This window comes from Physeter macrocephalus, chromosome 20 (assembly GCF_002837175.3).
Source record: "Physeter macrocephalus isolate SW-GA chromosome 20, ASM283717v5, whole genome shotgun sequence".
Taxonomy (NCBI): domain Eukaryota; kingdom Metazoa; phylum Chordata; class Mammalia; order Artiodactyla; family Physeteridae; genus Physeter; species Physeter macrocephalus.
In genome coordinates this window covers 96,537,112-96,551,821 of record NC_041233.1, presented here as the reverse complement: position 1 = coordinate 96,551,821, position 14,710 = coordinate 96,537,112, and the positions used below count along the sequence as shown (strand labels likewise).

The 14,710-nt window shown below is 40.9% G+C and overlaps 2 protein-coding genes across 2 annotated transcripts in view; both read right to left on the bottom strand.

Moving 5' to 3' along the window:
• The window catches only part of TEX15 (testis expressed 15, meiosis and synapsis associated), a 52,290-nt gene that overhangs the window by 25,625 nt on the left and 11,955 nt on the right, over window positions 1–14,710 (bottom strand).
• LOC102988804 (galactocerebrosidase-like) lies at window positions 10,787–12,866 on the bottom strand. The gene is given in 4 exon segments (XM_024131503.1): window positions 10,787–10,945; window positions 10,947–12,425; window positions 12,458–12,844; window positions 12,846–12,866. Coding segments are annotated over 4 exon segments (2,046 nt in total).

Sequence of the window (14,710 nt, the reverse complement as noted above, 5' to 3'; positions counted from 1 at the left end):
TTTTTTTGCGGTACACGGGCCTCTCACTGTTGTGGCCTCTCCCGTTGCGGAGCACAGGCTCTGGACGCGCAGGCTCAGCGGCCATGGCTCACGGGCCTAGTCGCTCAACGGCATGTGGGATCTTCCCGGACTGGGGCACGAACCCGTGTCCCCTGCATCGGCAGGCGGACTCTCAACCACTGCGCCACCAGGGAAGCCCCTTAAATAGTTTTTGAGTTACTAAGAAACAGAACTTCTCTTTTTCTCTTTTCCTTTCCTTTTGCTCCTCTTCTTCCTTCTTCCTCTTTTTTCTCAAATAAATTCCTCAGCATTGTCTTCTGCTCACAGATTCACAAAACTGAGCCCATTAGAGCTGGAAGAGGCTATAACGATCCTCCTGTCCATGAGTTCCTGACCTGGGGTTCACTGACACAGGAAAAGTCCCAGGCTGGTTATTGTGGGGAGCCCAAAAACCTTAAAATTCTGTGCAAAGCTCTGTGTTCATGTGCACTTCCCTGGGAAGAGGGGCTATAGCTTCATCAAATTCTCAGAAGGGTTCCTGACCCCAAAGGTTAAATAAGTATCACTGATGAGAAAAACAATGGCCAAGATGTCAAAATAGCTCATCCAGGATCACATAACTATGTAGTGGCAGAACCAGGAGTAGAAATTTGGTCTCTGGCTTCTAGTACAAGGCTTTTTCTGCTACACTAAGAAAGCGGGCCTAGCTTCAATTTTTATGGGGTTGTTGATATACAGTTTATATCTTCTTTTTTTTAAATTTTTCTTTCTTTTTTAAAAAATTTTTATTGGAAACAACCTAAATGTCCATCAATAGAGGAATGGATAAAGAAGATGTGGTACAGATACACATGGAATATCACTCAGCCATAAAAAGGAACGAAACTGGGTCATTTGTAGAGACGTGGATGGACCTAGAGATTGTCATACAGAGTGAAGGGAGTCAGAAAGAGAAAAACAAGTACCGTATATTTGTGGAATATACGATAATGCATATATGTGGAATCTGAAAATACTGGTAAAGACGACCTTATTTACAAAGAAGAAATAGAGACACAGATGTAGCGAACAAACATATGGATACCAAGGGGGAAAGGAGGGGTGGGATGAATTGGGAGATTGGGATTGACATATATACACTATTGACACTATGCATAAAATAGGTAACTAATGAGGACCTACTGTAGAGCACAGGGAACTCTACTCAATGCTCTGTGGTGACCTAAATGAGAAGGAAATCCAAAAAAGAGGGGATATATGTACACATATAGCTGATTCACTTTGCTGTACAGGTGAAACTAACATAACATTGTAAAGCAACTATACATGTGTGTTTATAACCAGCCCTGTCACAACTCAGGCACCTGCAACTGGCCCGCATAGCCAAGTGTGTGCATACAAACCAGCTTGGGCCACTACTGCTGCTTACTCTGGTCCTCTCCCTAGTTTATGGACCTGGAGGTGCTGCTGAGAACCCCAACAGCCATTGTAACCTCTGCAGACCCCTGACAGTGCTTGCCAAAGACCACACAAATTGTTGATGTTATGGATCCCAATGGCCTGATCTACTGAGTTACACCACAATCCCCAAGACATGGAGCCACTACATGCCCCTCCACTTGGCACCCTGCAGCACTAACCCAGGGTCACAGCACTCTCCGGCATGTCCCCACCCCAGGTGAAGGTCTTTTCTTATTAGCAAAGTCAGTCCATAAAGTCTCTTCTTTAAATGTGCAGACACCTATGCGAGGCTAAAGGACCATGAAGAATCAGGGAAACGTGACTCCACCAAAGAAATACAGTAAACCTCCAGTAAATAAATGGGCCCTCCAAAAATGGAGATACAGGATTTGCTCTACAAAGAATTCAAAATTGTTCTAAAGATGCTCAGGGAGCTATAAGAAAACACAGATAAATACTTTAACAATATCAGGAAAAGAATATAAGAACAAAATGAGGAAAAGAAAGAGAAAGAGAACATAATAAAGAACCAAAGAGGAACTGTGAAGGTAAAGAATACAATGACTGAACTGAAGAATTCAACAGAGAGCTTCAACAGCAGACTAGATCAAGCAGAAGAAAAATATCAGTGAGGTCAAAGACAGATTGTTTAAAATTATCCAGTCAGAGGAGCAAAAAGAAAAGAGAAAAGACTGAAGAAAGCCTACAGATCTTATGGGACACCATTAATAAAACAATCTATATGTTGTTGCATTCCCATAAGAAGGATAGAAGGAGAAAAGTGAAGAAAGCTTACTTAAAGAAATAATGGCTGAATCGCTTCTCGGCCTTTTGGCTAAGATCAAGTGTAGAAATAATGGCTGAGAACTTCCCAAACCTCAGGAGATATCCAAGTTCATGAAGCTAACAGGTCACCCCAAAATTTCAGTCTAAAAATGATCTTCTCGGGCTTCCCTGGTGGCGCAGTGGTTGAGAGTCCGCTTGCTAATGCAGGGCACATGGGTTTGTGCCCCGGTCTGGGAGGATCCCACATGCCGCAGAGCGGCTAGGCCCGTGGGCCATGGCCGCTGGGCCTGCATGTCCAGAGCCTGTACTCCGCAATGGGAGAGGCCACAGCAGTGAGAGGCCCGCATACCGCAAAAAATAATAATAATAAAAAAAATAATAAAAATGATCTTCCCTAAGAAACTGTAATTTTATTTAAAAATTTTTAAATAAAAATTTTATTAAAATTAAAATTTTTATTAGACAGTTTTATTAAAAACTGTCTAAAATCAGAGACAGAGAAGATTTTAAAAGCAGAGAGAGAAATTTTTTTTCTCTCATTCAAGGGAACCCCCAATAAAGCTATAATCAGATTTCTCAGCAGAGATCTTGCAGACCAGAAGAGAATGGAATGATATACTCAAAGTACTGAAAGAAAGTGCTTGGGCTTCCCTGGTGGCGCAGTGGTTGAGAGTCCGCCTGCCGATGCAGGGGACGTGGGTTCGTGCCCCGGTCCGGGAAGATCCCACATGCCGCGGAGCGGCTGGGCCCGTGAGCCATGGCCGCTGAGCCTGCGCGTCCGGAGCCTGTGCTCCGCAACGGGAGAGGCCACAACAGTGAGAGGCCCGCGTACCGACAAAAAAAAAAAAAAAAAAAAAAAAAAAAAAAAAAAAGAAAGTGCCAACCAAGAATACTTAACCCAGTCAAGCTGTCTTTCAGAAATGAAGGCAAAATAAAAAGTTTCTCAAACAAAAGCTGAGGGAGTTTATCACCAGTAGACCTGCCTTATGAGAAACGCAAAATGGACTTACTCAAGGTGAAATGAAAGGGCTGTAACTGGTAACATAAAATGTATGAAAATAAACAACACACTAATAAAGGTAGATATATAGTCAGATTCAGAATACTTTAATACTGTAATATGGTGGTGTTAACTCTAGATAAAAGGTGAAGTACAAAAGTATTAAAGATAGCTATAACTAATTTGTTAATGGATACACAGTATAAAAAGATGTAAAGTGTGATGTCAAAAACATAAAATGGGGGAAATAAAAAGGTAGAGTTTTTGCATGCAATTGAAGTTAAACTGTCATAAGCTTAAGATGGACTACTATACCTATACAATGTTTCAAGTAAGCCTCAGGGTAAACACAAAGCAAAAACCTACAGTAGATACACACAAGATAGAGAAGAAGGAATTAAAGTGTACCACTATAGAAAATCATCAATTCACAAAGGAATATAGCAAGAGAGTAAGAAAGGAACAAGAGAACTACAAAACAGCCAGAAAACAACAAGATGGTAATAGTTGGTTTTTACCTATCAATAATTACTTTAAATGTACATGGTCAAGGGCTTCCCTGGTGGCGCAGTGGTTGCGCGTCCTCCTGCCGATGCAGGGGAACCAGGTTCGCACCCCGGTCTGGGGGGATCCCACGTGCCGCGGAGCTGCTGGGCCCGTGAGCAATGGCCGCTGGGCCTGCGCTCCGGAGCCTGTGCTCCGCAACGGGAGAGGCCGCAGTAAGCTTAAGATGGACTACTATACCTATACAATGTTTCAAGTAAGCCTCAGGGTAAACACAAAGCAAAAACCTACAGTAGATACACACAAGATAGAGAAGAAGGAATTAAAGTGTACCACTATAGAAAATCATCAATTCACAAAGGAATATAGCAAGAGAGTAAGAAAGGAACAAGAGAACTACAAAACAGCCAGAAAACAACAAGATGGTAATAGTTGGTTTTTACCTATCAATAATTACTTTAAATGTACATGGTCAAGGGCTTCCCTGGTGGCGCAGTGGTTGCGCGTCCTCCTGCCGATGCAGGGGAACCAGGTTCGCACCCCGGTCTGGGGGGATCCCACGTGCCGCGGAGCTGCTGGGCCCGTGAGCAATGGCCGCTGGGCCTGCGCTCCGGAGCCTGTGCTCCGCAACGGGAGAGGCCGCAGCAGGGGGAGGCCCGCATACCACAAAAAAAAAAAAAAAAAAAAAAAAATGTACATGGTCAAAAAGCACAGAGTGGGTAAAAGGATAAAAAAACAAGACACAACTATATGCTACTTATAAGAGACTCACTTCCAGGACACACATAGACTCAAAGTGAAGAGATGAGAAAATATCCCATGCAAATGGAAACCAAAAGATAGCAGGTGTAGCTACACCTATAATCAGACAAAACAGACTTTAAATCTAAAACATTAACAAGAAACAAGGTCATTATAAATGATAAAGGGGTCAATTCACCAAAAGGACATAACAACTGTAAATATATATGCACACAGTATCAGAACACCTAAATATATTAAGCAAATACTAATAGAGCTGAAGGGAGCAATAGAGAACAATACAATAATAGTGGGGGATTTTCAAACCCAAGTTTCAACAATGCATAGATCATCCAGACAGAAAATCAATAAGGGAACATTGGACTTGAACTATATTTTATACCAAGTGGATCTGACATATACAGAACATTCCATCCAACAGCAGCAGAGTACACATTCTTCTCAAAGGCACATGGAACATTTTTCAGGACAGATCATATGTTAGGTCACGAAACCAGTCTCAGCAAATTTTAAATCACTGAAATTATTACACCAACGATCTCTTCTGATCACAAAAGTATAAAAGTAGAAATCAGTAACAGGATGAAAACTGAAAAATTCACAAATATGAGGATATTGTACAATACATACCTGAACAACTGATGGGTCAAAGATGAAATCAAAAGGGAAATAAAAAAACATACTGAAATAAAGGAAAACGGAAACACCACATGCCAAACCTTAAGACATGCAACAAAAGCAGTACTAAGAGGTAATTTTACAGTGATAAATTCCTACATTTGGAAAAAAGAAAGACCTCAAATAAACAACCTAACTTTATACCTCAAGGAACTAGAAAAAGAACTAAGCCCAAAGTTAGCAGAAGGAAGGCAGATAACAAAGTTAAGAGCAGAAACAAATGAAATAGAGAAGAGAAAAAGAATAGGAAAGGTCAATGAAACAAAGAGTTGTTTTTTGAAAAGACAAGCAAAATTGACTTTAGCTAAACTTACCAAGAAAAAAAGAGAGAGGACTCAAATAATTGAAATTATAAATGAAACAGCTGACATTACAACTGATATCACAGAAATACAAAGGATCTAAGAGACTATTATGAATTATATGCCAACAAACTGGATAACCTAGAAGAAATGGATAAATTCCTAGAAAAAACAACATACCAAGTCTGAATCATAAAGAAAAAATCTGAACACACCAATAACAAGTAAGGACATTGAAACAGTAATCAAATATCTTCCAACAAAGAAAAGCCCAGGACCAGATGGCTTCATGGGTGAATTCTACCAAACATTTAAAGAAGAATTAATGCCAATTCTTCTCAAACTCTTCCAAAAAACTGATGAGGAGGGAACACTCCCAAACTCATTTTATGAGGCCAGCATTACCTTGATATCAGGGCCAGGTAAGGATACTATAAGAAAACTAAAGCCCAATATCTCTGATGAATATAGATGTAAAAATTATTAACAAAATACTAGTAAACCAAATTCAACAGCACACTAAAAGGATCATACACCAAAATCAAGTGGGAATTACTCCTGGAATGCAAGGATGGATCAACATATGCAAATCAATAAATGTGATACACATTCATAGAATGAAACATAAAAATCATATGATCACCTCAAAAGACACACAGAAAAAGCATTTGACAAAATTCCACATCATTTCATGATAAAAACTGTCAATAAATTGAGTATAGGAGGAACATACCTCAACATAATAAAGGTCATTTTGACAGACTGACAACTAATGTCATACTCAGTGGTGAAAAATTGAAAGCTTTTCCCCTAAGATCAGGAATGAGAGAAGAATGCCCACTATCACCACTTTTATTCAACAGAGTACTGAAAGTCCTAGCCAGAGTAAGAAGGCAAGCAAAAGAAATAGAAGGCATCCAAATCAGAAAGGAAGAAGTAAAATGGTCTCTGCAGATGACAGGATCTTATATACAGAAAGTCCTAAAGTCTCTACCAAAAAAACTATTAGACCTAACAAACCAATTCAGTGATGTTTCAGGATACAAATCAACATAAAAAAAAATCACTGTGTTTCTACACACCAACAATGAATTATCTGAAAAAGATGTAAAGAAAACAACTCCTTACAATAACATCAAAAACAAAATACTTAGGAATAAATTTAACCAAGGAAGGGAAAGAGCTATACACCTAAAACTATAAGACACTAATTAAAGAAACTGAAGAAGACACAAAAAATAGAAAGATATCCCTTGTTCACAGATTGGAAGAGTTAACATTGTTAAAATGTCAATACTACCCCAAGCCATCTACAGATTCAAGGCAATTTCTATCAAAATTCTAATGGCATTTTTCACAGAAACAGGAAAAACGATCCTAAAATTTAAATGGAACCACATAAGACCCCAAGAGCCAAAACAATCTTGAGAAAGAAGAACAAAGCTGGGGCATCACACATCCTGATTTCAAAGTATATCCCAAAGCTACAGAAATCAAAACAGTATGGTACTGGCATAAAAAACCATATAGACCAATGGAACAGAATATCAAGAGCCCAGAAATAAACCCACGCATATATGGTCAAATAATATTTAACAAGGGGACAAAGAAAACTCAATGAGGAAAGGACAGTCTCTTCAACAAATGATGCTGGGAAAAATGGATATTCACATGCAAAAATGTGAAACTGGACTCCTATCTTACACCACTCACAAAAACTTAACTCAAAATGGATTAAGGACTTAGAGGTAATACCTGAAGCAATAAAACTCCTGTAAGAAAACATAGGGAAAAAGTCCTCCTTGATAGTGGTCTTGGCAATGATTTTTTTGGATATGACATCAAAAGCACAAGCACTAAAGAAAAATCAACAATGAGACGACCTCAAACTAAAATGCTTCTGCATGGCAAAAAGAAAGAATCAAGAAAAGGAAAAGAGAACCTACAGAATGGGAGAAAGTTTTTGCAAACTATACATCTGGTAAAGGGTTAATATTCAAAATACAGAAGGAATTCATAAACTCAACAGCAAAAACAATCTGATTAAAAAATGGGAAGAAGACTTGAAGAAACATTTTTCCAAAGAAAATGTACAGATGGCCAAGTACTTAATAAGGTCTACACATCACTAATCATCAGGGAAATGCAATTCAAAATCACAGTAAGATATCATCTCACACTTGTTAGATTGGCTATTCTCAAAAGACAAGATAACAAGTGCTGGTGAGGACGAGGAGAAAAGGGAACCTGGTGCATTCTTGGTGGGAATGTAAACTGGTACAGCCACTATGGAAAACAGTATGGAGATCCCTCAAAAAATTGAGAATAGAACCACCATATGACCCAGCACTCCCACTCCTGGGTGATGTCTGAAGGAGATGAAGTCACTGTGTCTCAGAGATGCCAGCACCCCCACACCCACTGCAGCGCCATGCACAACCGCCAAGATGTGGACGCAACTAAGTTCGACAGATGAATGGATAAATGTGGCATATATACACAATGGGATACTATTCAGCCACAAAAAGAAGAAAATCCTTCCATTTGCAACAACACAGATTAATCTAGAGGACATTATGCTACGTGAAATAAGTCAGAGAGAGAAATACCAGATGATCTCGCTTACATGTGGAATCTAAAAACACCAAGCTGATAGAAACAGAGCAGAATGGTGGTTTCCAGGGTCTGGGGAGTGCGGGAAATGGGGAGGTGGTAGTCAAAGGGTACAAACTTTCAGTTATAAGATAAGTAAGTTCCAGGGATCTAAGTTACAGAGTGGTGACTATAGTTTATAATACTATATCGTATGCTTGCAAGGTGCTGTAAGAGTAGAGTTTTAATGTTCTCACTGTAACAACGACAACATGGTAATTGTGTGAGGTGAAGGATGTGTTAACTAACCTTACTATGGTAAACACTTCCCTGTATATGTGTATCAAATAATCACGTTGTATGCCTTAAACATACACAATGTTATATGTCAATCATATTTTAACAAAACTGGAGGGAAAAAAAGATATTTTCTAGCTCACACAAAAGTCCAGAGATAAGGCAGTATATAGCTGCTCTAAGAAATTACCGCACAATTAGTGGATTAAAACAAATCAAGTTTGTTATCTTACAGTTATGTAGGTCGTAAGTCTGACATGGGTCTCATGGGGCTAAAATCAAGGTGTCATCTAGACTGCGTTTCTTTCTTAGGCTCTAGGGGAGGATCTCTTTCCTTGTTGGCAGAATTCAATCACCTGCAGTTGGAGGACTGAGATCCCAGTTCCTTGCTCGCTGTTAGCCAAAAGCGATCCCCAAATTCCAGACAATACGTGTGTTCATAACACCTTTCCTGCATCTTTAAAGCCAGCAAAGGCAAGCTGAATCCCTCTCATACTTTTCTTTCTTCCTTCAGTCTCTCACTCTTCTGTCTTCCTCTTAAGTTTTTAAGATTAAGAGCTCATATCATTAAATCGGGCCCACCCAGATTACCCAAAATAATCACCCAAACTCAAGGTCTGTGACCTCAATCACATTTTCAAAGTCCTTTTTGTTAGCTTAAAGGTTGTGGAGATCAGAGTGTGGGCATCTTTGGGGGAGCATTATGCTGGCTACCACAGGAAGAATCTGAAATTATTTAGTCCCTCAACAATATTAGAAACTCAAGTTTCCTTTCCTTGACTCTCTATACCGCTGTCCATAGCTTTATCTTTCTCTCTGCCTGGCTCCTCTTGTGGTCATAAGAGAGCTGCCAGCAGCAACTAGGCCTACCTGCTCCCTTGCCCACAGACACCAATAGAGACACTGACTTCACCTTCCCAGGATTTCCAAGAAAGCCTCATACTGTGTTATACCGAACCATATTGACTATGCGTGTACATCAGTAAACCAACAAAGGCAAGGGGAATGGGACAAAGAGTTTAGACTAATTATATGAGACAATCTAGAACTATTAGGGAGACTGCAGTCTACTCGTTTGGTTCCCCTTTAGACACACCCTTCTTCCAACACTTATACTTTCAAAAATGCTCATGCTCACACCGAGCAAGGTCAATCCACCTCACAAAAAGGGAACAATCCAGTCTCACCGAGTTACTGCATCTAACTTCAGATCAATGATGTGAGTAATACGCCTTCCCTTCAAGTGGGTCTGGAGGTAGACTCATACAGTCAACATCCATTTAGGCAGCATATGGTTACAAGGTTAAGTTACCAACATGAAAAATAAATTGGTGAAGAAAATGTCGAGTAACCACAATTAAATTTAGAGAAGTGAAGAATGACACAATGGTCAGTGTTAATTGGCCCTTAGCACAAAGTATATCCTTCTAGAAAGAAATAGCTAGGATTCTTGGCCCTCAAAATTCCAAAGGCTAGGAGAACCATAGCATGATCTTGTTTAGACAATGGTTGTTATTAGGAACTCCAGTCTCCTGGCAACAAGCCTCTGAGACCCTCCCATTTCCCAAGGCCCTGAATTTAGAATGGTCTTTACCCACTGCATTACCATTTGAAACTATCCATTTCTTTCCACAGACTGCATTTAAAATATATCTTTATTGCATAAAGTTGAGTAGTTCCATTTACCAGGTAGAAAATGCTTAAAAAGAGGTATCTGGGAAAGGTTGAAGGCAACAGATTTGTGCTTCATACTTACTTCAGATTTGCCTCATACTTATCTCTTGTTAAACCTCCTTTCTTTTAAACCCATATTCACACTAACTTTGGAAAAGATGAATTCTTTTTTTTTAAAGCAATTATACTCCAATAAAGACGTTAAAAAATTTTTTTTAATAAAAATAAAATAAAGGTAATACGAACAACAATAAAAAAAGGCAGTATTTCCAGTGTTCTTCAGCTTCCTGTTATGGCAGCATTACCCACAACGAGGACACCAGCTCACTAGATAGACAGTCAGCATGAATAGATACATCACAGTGATGATCAAGTCCTTGTCATCTGCATGATCATGTGCAAATAAGATGATGAGAACTACCTCAGCATTAACACAAGGCTTCGAGGTCTGAACACCCAAACCACTCTGCGGGATGGGACCAGTGTACCTAGTGTCCTATCTACGGGACATATCAGGTCATATTAAAGATTCATCTGTTTCCCCTTGGAATTCTAAAAAAAAAAAAATCTTCAAGATGATGAAGCAAAAATATATTTTTCTCCTCATTTACTCCCCATTATTTATAGCTTCCAAAAGGCTCCTATATTGATCATCAAAACCAGAAATGGCTCTGAACCAAAACCAAAAAGAAAGAAAATCCAGAGAGTGTTCTATGGCACTCTGTTAGTATTAGTGTGTGGCTTCCACACGAAAGTTGTCAAACTGTGCAAATTCAAAGGAGTGAGTTCCAATCACGGCCCAGCCATTCTTCAGGAAGTTCACAGAGACGTTTTTCCAGAGAGGCTTGCCATGCAGCATGCCAGGAGAGAAACCACCATTAATAGTTAAAAGTGAGTGTATACCATTTTTTTGCTGTAACGTCAGCATGTCCTGAAGTATGTATGATCCATCCAGCTAGATCACCTGTAACTCTGTAGGTTCCATTTGCAAAAATCCAGAAGAAAACTCCCCTGGCACTTCTAATCAAAATACCACCTTTATTCACTCTTCCAGCAATGAACACACCTCCCTTTTCAGGGGTCTCTAGGTACACATCACTCTTTATAGTCAAATTGGACCATTTGTAATCTCCTATAATACTGATGGTGTTGAATGCATCAGCAGCCCAAGTAATGGGCCTTTGATTGAGAACCTGGTGCAGTGTGAAGCGATGCTCTCCAGGGTCTTCAATATTCATAAAGTATTCAAATACACCAGTATGATCAGCAAAATTCGGAGCTTCACTAAAAAATGGGTAATCGACATTGAAGTCATCCTTACAGACATAGGGAAAGGGGTGGGACTTCGGAGGCAGCAGGTAACTGCCTTTGCTGCCGGTGGTGAGCGTGGTGAGTGTGAACAGCTTGTCCTCTTGCAGTTCCAGCGTGAAGCTGCCACCACTGTCTAGGAGCCATAGAGAATCCAGTTGTTTGAAAGGAAATCTCTCCGATGGTTTTCCAAGTTTGGTACACCACACCTGCAGCTCTGGTATTTCACTAAAAGAACCCTTAAGAATGCAGGTAGCAAACTGTTGTGAAACATTGAAATAGGGAAGAAGTGGCCATATACACATGGAATGTTTATGACTCATAGTTTCAACGATGATGGTGAGGTTACCTAAGCCATCCGTCAGAGCTACATAGCTTCCTCCTTTTTCTAAATGGCCAACTATCTTCAGGTAATACCAACCTGGTTGAGTAAACTGAGTGGTACGAGCTGATATCCAGATAGGAGCTTCTACTACATAGTGCCCTCTCCATGGCTCCTGAGCAGTCATCAGTCCACAACGCCCATATGGCAACTGTTCATAGTAACTAGCCACCGAATTCCAAGCAATTGTGGCAGTCATGTAGCCATCGATATAATTCTGATTCAATATGCAACCCCAGCAGCCTGCACCCACACCACTATTTAAAGTGCTAAAATCTTCAGAAGACCAAAGCTTCTTCGCAGTCAACCTAGCATCCTTTACTGTACGGGTCCCAGGGTAATGAGCTCCTATAACATCAATCACCTTCAAGAGCTCAGAGTCAAGCAGCATAGAAGCAGAAATGGGCTCCCAGAGATTATCACTCGCTATGATTTTCACTTGCCGGAGACCTTGATAGTTCAGCATTCTTCTTAACACCTTGATATAACTGATGTCAAATGCCCTCTCATTCCAAATTCCCAGATCATGATAATGCTTGGTGCCCACAATCCAGGTCACGACATAGTAGGCAGTCGGCTGAAGATTTACATAAGGCCAGTTGAAACCTTTCCCCAGCCATCCAGGGAACGACCATGGCAGCCCCATGAGTGTGATATTAGGGTTCCGCTTCTTAGCTTCCTTCATTAACCACCACTCATATCCTCAGAAGCTTCCTTCATTAACCACCACTCATATCCTCAGAAATAATTCTCATCTAATGCATAGTGCGTGTGGGAGGACTCGGTGCCATCTGTTGTCTGCCCATCACCACCTATTTCAACTTTTAGAATATGCAAAGAGGCACCGAAGTTTGGCTTAAAGAGATAATCCAGTATTTGAGAACGATAGGGCTCTGGGTAATTTACTAGAAGTCGGGAGGTTGCCCCGCCGCCGCTGACCGCTCCGATGCCGTCGAACTCCCGGCCCAGCCCGTCGGAGTCGTCGAGCACGTACGCGCCGCCGGGCGCCAGCAGCGTGCACAGCAGCATGGGCACCGCGGCTTGACCCGCCGAACCCGCGGCGGCCGTCATGGCTTTCACTCGGCGTTGCCGGGAAGCCTTGGAGTAGGTGCTCAGCCATTGTGTGGGTCACATGACTCCGGCGCCCACGGAGGCAGGTCCGGTTAAAAGATGAATTCTTTACTTCAAGCTAATCTTGCAAAGCTGATCTGTGAAACTAGGCCATAAGTACAAAGGATTTTTTTTTTAACCAGATCTGAATTTTAAAGGCCTCTTGGATCTAAGCAGGAAATGGGCAGGGCACTTTAATATCCTGAATTTTTTTTGTACAATTTCCCCCCAAACCACAGCCTCATAAAATATATGGTCTGCGCCCCCACGTATCACCAACTTCCCATTTAGGAACGGTGAGGCGTCCTTATTGCCCTCCTTCCAAGTTAAATCCATATCTTAGAATCTTCCACTAGCAAGTGGAAGTACCAAGTTCAACACCAGTACCAAGTTCCTAGTACCAATACCAGTTTAAATGCTATCGACTTCAAGTATGGAAAACCATTCAAACTGGCTTAAAACTGAGTTAACTTTTTTAAAAAATAAATTTATTTATTTATTTACTTATTTTTGGCTGTGTTGGGTCTTCGTCGCTGCGCGTGGGCTTCCTCTAGTTGCAGCGAGAGGGGGCTACTCTTCATTGCGGTGCGCGGGCTTCTCATTGCGGTGGCTCCTCTTATTGTGGAGCACAGGCTCTAGGCTCATGGGCTTCAACAGCTGTGGCACGCAGGCTCAGTAGCTGCGGCGCACGGGCTCAGCTGCTCCGCGACATGTGGGATCTTCCCAGACCAGGGCTCGAATCCATGTCCCCTGCATTGGCAGGCAGATTCTTAACCACTGCGCCACCAGGGAAGGCCCGAGTTAACTTCTTACAACAAGAAATTCAGAAATCAGGCAGCGTTTATCAGTTGACTTATTCCACAGCTCCAGATGTTTTCAAGGATTCAGGTTTTTTCCATCTCTTTGTTTTGCTGTCATCACCTCGAGGGTCATCTAACTGGTATCGTCATTATTCCAAGAGTGCTGCCATCAAAAGGTTGAGCAACATGCTTCCTTGTTCACAGCAGACTGGCTTCTCTTTTCCAGAGACTCGCCCTGCCCACAAGCCAATCTGTCCTCAGTGTGTCACTGGCCCAAACTGATTTAGTCTGCACCCTCTCCCGGAACCAATCATTGATAAAAGTAGATGAAATTAAGCATGGATGGCTCAGTCTACTCATCTGGGGTAGAATGTAAACTGAGATGCCAAGTACAAATTTAACCACAGTGACAAGATAGATACAATTTTTAAAATGATACCCTTTCACATAAATTTGAAATGTTTAAAGGTAAGTTATCATAAAACAAAACAAAAAAGGGTCAAACTGATACAAATAGCACAATATACTTAAGAAGAAGTGAATTCAGTTTTTACCCATTAAGACCAGCTCAAGTTCTTAACTCTTCAGAACATCTCTCAAGACTCTTACGAAGAATACTCAATCCCTCATCTATGCACCTACCTCTTACTATAACATTATTTTATGTTTAGCTGTATGTCTTCTCCACTGGAATGTAAACTCTTTAAGGCTGAGGAGAAAATATTCATTTTTCTCTGAGGGTACCAAATACAACATCTGACACAGTAGGCACTCAAATGCTCAATGAATGACTTAATACACAGATGTTTAGATGATTAATGTGTTTTTGCTGATTTCACACTTAAGAAGTGGTAGATGCAATGTGGATAAAAAGTGGAGACTGGGGAGTTCCCTGGTTGCCTAGTGGTTAGGATTCTGGGCTCTCACTGTGTGGCCCGGGTTCAGTCCCTGGTTGGGGGATTCAATGCAATCCCTATCAAACTACCACTGGCATTTTTTACAGAACTAGAACAAAAAACTTCACAATTTGTATGGAAACACAAAAGACCCCGAA